Genomic DNA, 7055 nt, shown 5'->3' on the forward strand with positions numbered 1-7055 from the left:
GATCTAGGATATGGAATATATAATTATATACTCTCTGAAACATAACCCTCTCCAGGGGATTTCCAACCAGTCCTTCTTGGGATCCTGTTGATTTCTAGAGATCCTAGATCCTCTTGAGTCTCTGTATCTTTCCTTCTCAGTGCACAACAGCATCCAACACAGATGGAAGTGCTTAAAAACCTCCTCTTGTGCACCCAGTGGGTTTATGTGCATCTTTTTCCAAACTGGCTAAACATTCTGTAAGCACAGTCAGGCAATACAAAAGGCTAGAGGCAGCACATCTTGGAGATTTTTTTATGCCAGCACTCAACCTCTTGATATACCAGTTCAGAGGCTCAACCTGAAGATGGACAAGCCCAATTAAGAAAAAAAGCAACTGCTTATACACAAATAAAGACATAAAGATAACAGCTGTAGCATGTTCATGAGCCTTGAAAATGCCTTTTAATAATATCCTAGTCAACCACTAGATTCTTGTCCTTTTCACATTTTTTCCATAATAAGAAAGACAAAATCTACAGACAGAGGGCTGTTCCTAAACAGCAGCAGTTGAAGCCGGGGACAGATAGCTTACTGGTGTAACAGACTTGGAGAAAACACTGAATCATTTCCTTCCTGCACTAGATATTTTTCCTGCCCACCATTACCTCCTTTTGGGGGGAGGAAAGGAGAAGGAAAAAGAAGAAATATATTAACAACAACAGATAGATTACACAAAGTCAATGTTTTCAGAAAAGATGGAACAAAAGAGAACGTCTCACTAAACTTCTATCCATTCTTCAAAGTAAAACCTATGTAATCATTATTTTAAAAAAGAATCAAAATCTCTATCAGCTATAGTACCAGGCTATAAATTTTTAAATACTAGCTTTATAATTATATTTTCATATTTAAAAGTATCTCTTCTATTTCCTCCGCTGCCATGCAATATCCACACAAAGCAGAAACCATAAAAATGGAAATGGCATTTTACTATATATGGCAAAGTCTTAAACTTATTTAAATAATCATTAATTTGAGATTGAATACCTCATGATTGATGACAGTCCAGCCACAAGATGAATCACTGTCACTGGAATTTTCAGACATTTTCAAAGCAAGCTGCAAGTAAAAGCAGATTCTTTTAATATGCAAGATATATAGTTTCACTGCTAAAAATTAAAAAAAAAAAAAAAGAAGAATCCACTCATGACGTTATGGAATACTATACATTAACTTATACTCTGTTATTCTGGAATTAACAAAGAGTTCAAGTTTAGAAAGAAAATACATTCCTTTGTATATGTTCCATACTACCTTTCTTATGCTTGCAGCAAATATGGCTTTGCTAGGTACATACCTATTTTCACCAGCTAAAAAAACTCTCAGACTGGCTAAAAAAAAGAAGAAAGGCACATATGCAAGGCTAGCCAATAAATCAATAATTAAATTTAAAACTTGCCTATTTGTAGCATCATTGCATAAGATGTGTTTCAGTAGATGAAGAGATTTCTGAATGCTGTATGTGCAGGAGCTATGATTTATTCAAGAGAAATCCCTTTCTACTTTTTTTAGAGGGAATATAAAGTGGAATCTTTTAGAACTACTCCACACCAATTAGCAAACATAATAATTCTTCATATTTCTTTCACCTTTTCAAGCGCCTTTAAACATAATGATTTAGAAAAATTTGGAAGAGTATTTGGAGAATATGAAAATAGAGCAAAAACACCCCTGAAGTACAGATTTTACTTGTTACAATACTACTGGCTGACTTAGGTAGTTATTTTCAGAAAAGAGCTGTGTGGCTGCAGCTGTCTATTTGTTCTCCTTCACCAGTAATATAGAATATTTATTATTGTTACATTTTTAATTAAAATTACATTTTAAAATGAAATAGACTACATTTACCTTTGCAAAAAAAGTCTTTCCAAAAACAGAAAACGAAACCAATCAATTGCATGTTATGTTAATCATCCAATGTCACAAAACAGGAAAAGAAATCATGACTGAATATAGCTTCTATAAAATGACAATCTCATTGACAACACAGAGAATTCTGAGAACTTGACACATCTGCTTTATTTCTCTGTAAGAATACAGAGAACAGGACCTAATTTCTTTAAATACAATTGCTCTCTACTTTATTACGAATCCTATCTTTATTCCCTGATAATTAGCAATCAATGTATGTATCATGTCTCTCCTCTGATATCCACTGTGGAAGCAAGGATACATTCAGGCTGTGGTTTAGTGCATCTCAGTGCTAGCTGAACGATGAAGCCACACAATGCAAATCCTTTCATAGACAAGAAATATCTCTTGATACGAGTGCATTTACAAATTTTGAAAGGGTAACTTTTCAACAGCAGACTCTATGCTGGACAAAGTATCATCTGTCTTCCTCTAGCCAGCTAAGCGTTTCACCACAGGCCCTGGCTAACTCTACATAAATGCTATTGTGCACTCCCTCTCCATCCAGATCACAAGGATACTGCCAGGTAACCCAGCACAGCATAAGACCAATTCTCATGAATACATAACCATGGCCTCAGGTTCCACAGAGCATTAAACCCCTGTTTTCCTTCCTCAAACCATAGTCTCAGGACCTAGCCATGCGGAATCTGCGTAACAAAAATATTCAAAAACAAACACAGGGACAAGCAGCCAAACTATCATTATTTTCTATCACAGACAGGCTTTGATAACAGAGTTTTAAAGTTACTTGTATCTAACCAGAATATTTTACTAATATTGCATAGTTTACTGCATACAGGTAAATGAATCTTCAAACCAGAAAAGTTTTTAATAGAAAGCAAAGGAATAGAATAAAAAAAAAGAATAATTAAAAAAATAATTCACGTCGATGGGTATAACTGCTCGATTTATCGAAATGATATGACAGACGACGTGACATCAGACTGAAAGGCACCCCTTAGGGTCACTATATTCTTATAAGCAGATTCTGCAAACTTGCATGTTTAAAATGGTTATCAAAAGTAAGGCCTTTTATTAATTATAATTAGCTCTAACAGAATAAAATAGCCTAAAAAGCTTTAACAAAAAAAAAAAGCACGATATCTACATACAGTACTCACATTAACTGTAATCAACAGATAGAGTAAATGGCATATTTCTGTAAAGTAAGGTTAATAAAACATAACAGAGTCATAACTAACTCTGAGATCAAATACTGTATTTCAGTTTACTAAGGGACTAAAGACTAACCTTAGCTCAATGGCCAGATTCACCTACTCGCAAAATCCTCTCCAGCTTGTATTCTCAGCTACCAAAGGACAAAGACCCACTAGGAGCAGATAGACTTCTTTCCTAACAGCCCAGAGATGCTGGATGCTGTTGGCACTGCCTTCTTGGATGGAGGGCATTAAAAAAAAAAAAAAAAAAAAAAGTAGTTTTGGGCAGGACAGACAAAAAAACACGCAAATTTACTATCAAATTATGAAGATGCTAATGGGGTCTAGTACAATTGCAACAGGGATAAAGAGTCATGAAATTTGCTCCAGTTTTCAGAAATAAAGCTTTGGCCAGAGACCTCCTCCAGCTTCATAGGACATATTCGGCAGAGGAATTTTTCAGGTAGCCTGATTGCCTACCTGAAAAAAAAATGTTGCAGTCTTGAAAGACTTTGTCTAACTCAGCAGTTTGGATTAGGAAAAAGAACTGTCATGCAGTAAATATATTCCAGCCTATACATCAAACAGGAAACAGGAAATCTTTCTATGCATCAGAACAGTTACCACTACCAAAATAGTAACTTAATATTAAAGAAAGTGTTCAAATTTGGAAGTTTTCACTTTACAGCCTATGTTATCATATAATACAAAAACTCATTTTCTTCTACCTCAGATACATTAGAAACTGCAGAATAAAAATGCAGTTACACTGCATAACCTAAACCATTACATACTCTCATAAATCACATTAAATATTTGTAAGTAGATTTTGAGGATTTTTTGCAACTGAAATATATTTCATACAGATAAAAGCTAGAAGAACATAGCAAGTAACCTGACACAATAAACCTGGAGTGTTCCCAAACTGTATTTAAGAAACTTTCAGACATGTGTCTTCACTGGGCCAGAAGCTGATCTAATCTATCTATGCATACAAAAAATAATACCTTTGTAATTAGTAAAACTATATTGGGAAAAATTTTAAGATATTCTACTTTCAATATCCCTTCTGCATCAATTAAAACATTCCAGTGCAAGGTTACAGTCTCAAGAATCCAACTGATAAAAAAAATCCCTTTTCCATTCCACATCCAGCACCTACTACAAACTTTTTTTTCCGGTTTAATGATCACCATTAATGAAACATCCTATAGTAAGTACACAGTCATCAAATATTACAGTAATAACAAGAAAAATAATGTACTGGATTTTTTTCAATAACAGCACTATGAAATAATATTTGGGCACATGAAACACTGGGAAAGTTCAACTTAGAGAAGGTACTGTTTCAATTTGTCCCTAAATTAAGAAAATAAAAGCTTACACAACTGCACTCTCTCTCTGCCTATATGTCCATCCATATGTTTGACTACCACCAAACTATCAGCCTTGTTTCTTACGGGTCCATCAGGCAACTTCAACCAAATCTGACAGAGAGATAATTATCTAACACTATTATATTCCTACCGCTTTGGGGTTTTGTTGTTTATTTTAATATATAACACAAAATAACCACATCCATGTTCCTACTGAAAGGAGAGCTACAGGGTGATCCAGACACTTTATCTGTTCTGGCTGCCTTAATGGCCAGTCACTCTGCACCCTGGTCTTCCACCAGCTCGTCTCCCAGCATGCAGGAGGTGCCAGACCTGCTACTCCATGGGTGCTCTCTCATCCATTCAGCAAGCAGAAGTTGGTCACAATATCTACAAAGAAAACTAGAGGACAGGGAAGCTGAGGACTGAGGTTATTGTGGTGATGGTCTGTAGATAGGTAAGAAACTAAGGGTATTGCAGAACTGGAGATTTGGGGTTACTGGAGGATATATCACATCTCCTGTGTGCCAAACCAACACAGAACAAAAAAAAAAAAAGCGCCATTTCAGTGGTTTGGCTTCTCATTAAATAACTTCATTGCCATTGTTTTTCTAAAGAAAAGTTACAGATCAAGTTTTTTGTTTTTTCCTCCATAAGCCAGCTTAAACTGCAAAAATGATTCTAGACCCAAAAATGACCTACACCCTCACTGGTACTTCCTTTTAAATTTCAACATAGACAAAATACATATCCATCATATTCAGAGTTCAACCTTTACATTTTCTTGCTGGAAAAATCTGAAGTTTGAACTACTTTCCTTAACCTTAGTGAAATGCAAACCAGAAGCTTACAGTGTGAAAGTTTACAGGCATGTTTTTCCCCTACTCTTTTATTTTAAAATTTAGATTTAAACACACAGAGAAAAACACTGACTCCATTAAATATTTTCATAACCTTTTAAAGTTACTTAGTCTGCTATCATTTTATGTAACATAATCACTGTAACTGAATTCATCAGAAGGAATACCCAGTAAAGTATATTTTCAATTAATACTAGTATATTTGTTTTGCTAATAGTGTAATAGCACATATATTATCACGTAGACATATGTGAGTGTGTTTATATTATACCACATGCTATTTTTCTAGTGTGAAGCAAAATAAATACCAACCTCAGCAACAATAACTATCGCAGTCTAAACAGAACTCCAGGTTCTTCTGTCTTAAAGCAAAATTCGCTAGACTAGAAAGCCCTGAATAAATGTTGGCAAGGAAGACGATAAGTGACAATTTTCGTCAGTTTGCTGTGTTATTATTTTAATTAGAAACTACAGAGACTCTTGCACAGTAGTTTCTTTGTCCCACAGCAGAAATAAAAGCATGTTATAGCACTATTATATCCCAGGGTTTTGATGCAAGTTTATATTATTTCTACTAAGCTGCTTGATTTGTTTCTCAACTTGACGTTTTTCCATTTAGCAACTCCTAAAGATCCTGTCCTTACTATATTTTCACGACAACACAAATGTGGCTGCTAAAAACCAGTCAACCCCGAAACACAGCCCTTCCTGCTCAGCACCCTACTGCGTGTATATGTATGTTTATCGTCTAAACGTGTTATTAAATTACACCTGCGACAAGACGTGGCATCGGCCCAGAGCGGTTTAAGCGACAATAACCCACTTTATGAAACCCGACGCCCCGCGCCGGGCAGCGGCAGCAGCGCGCATGATGAAAGCGTCGGAAGTTGGCAAAGGGGGCGCGTGACAGGGCCGCGGCGGCACGGGCGCCAACCGCCGCCACCGCCCGGCCAGCTCCGCGGCAGGTCGCCCCCCCTCCCGCTCTCGCCGCAGCCGCCCCCCGGGCCCGGCCCGCGGAGAAGCCCCGCCGCCCCCTTCCCCCAGCGCCGCGCCCCCCACCGCGGGCTCCCCGCGAGGACGGCGCTCGGCGGGCAGCCCCGGGAGACGGCGGCCGCCCCCGCTGGGGGCCAGACCTGCACCGCCGCCTACCTCAGCGCGGCCCCCCGCGGGGCTCGGGACGGACGAGGGGCGCCGCCGGCTCCAGCCTCCAGTGACGCCGTCACAAAACAACACCGGCCCGCCGGCGCCTGCGCACCGCGCCCCCGCCCCGCAGCACCCTGGAGAACGCAGTCCGCTCCCGGCGCCCGCCCGCCGGCCCGCGCCCGCCGCGAACTACAACAACCAGGGTGCACCGCGCCGGGCGCGCGGCGGCCCCAGCTGCTATGGCAACGCGGCGCGGCGCCGCAGGTGCCGCAGCACTGCCGGGCGGGAGCCGTCGGCCGGGACCGGAGACGGGCGAGGGCAGCGCGACGCGGCCTCGGGGCGCCCGGCGGCGGCGACGGGCCCTGCGCGGGGGCTGCAGCGCGCGGCAAGCTCCGCCTCCACGGTAACGGGGCCCTGCTCCGTCCCTTCACCCGAACAAACGCGACCAGGACCAGCAGTACGTGCTCCTGCTCGTCCCGGGCAGGTGGGAAAAGGCCCGGAGGAGCCGCGAATTAACTATTTCGGAAGGTTTCCTAAGGCCGGAGAGGCAGCGGCCGGGCGGG

General features: G+C 40.6%; 1 protein-coding gene across 2 annotated transcripts in view; it reads right to left on the bottom strand.

Annotated features, from left to right (window-relative positions):
• Nucleotides 1–6646, bottom strand: part of CCPG1 (cell cycle progression 1) — a 28712-nt gene extending 22066 nt beyond the window's left edge. The window contains exons 1-2 of one of the 2 annotated variants that reach the window (XM_026104750.2): nt 6499–6646; nt 1030–1101 (exon numbers count right to left, since the gene is read on the bottom strand). In XM_026104750.2, coding sequence (XP_025960535.1) covers nt 1030–1089 — 60 coding nt within the window. In that variant the 5' untranslated portion in view covers nt 1090–1101; nt 6499–6646. Of the gene's footprint in view, nt 1–1029; nt 1102–3207; nt 3350–6498 lie in introns of those variants that run through there. The other variant, XM_026104751.2, reaches the window with a different exon arrangement.
• Nucleotides 6647–7055: the final 409 nt, after the last annotated feature.

Source organism: Dromaius novaehollandiae, chromosome 10, assembly GCF_036370855.1.
Source record: "Dromaius novaehollandiae isolate bDroNov1 chromosome 10, bDroNov1.hap1, whole genome shotgun sequence".
NCBI classification, from domain to species: Eukaryota; Metazoa; Chordata; class Aves; order Casuariiformes; family Dromaiidae; genus Dromaius; species Dromaius novaehollandiae.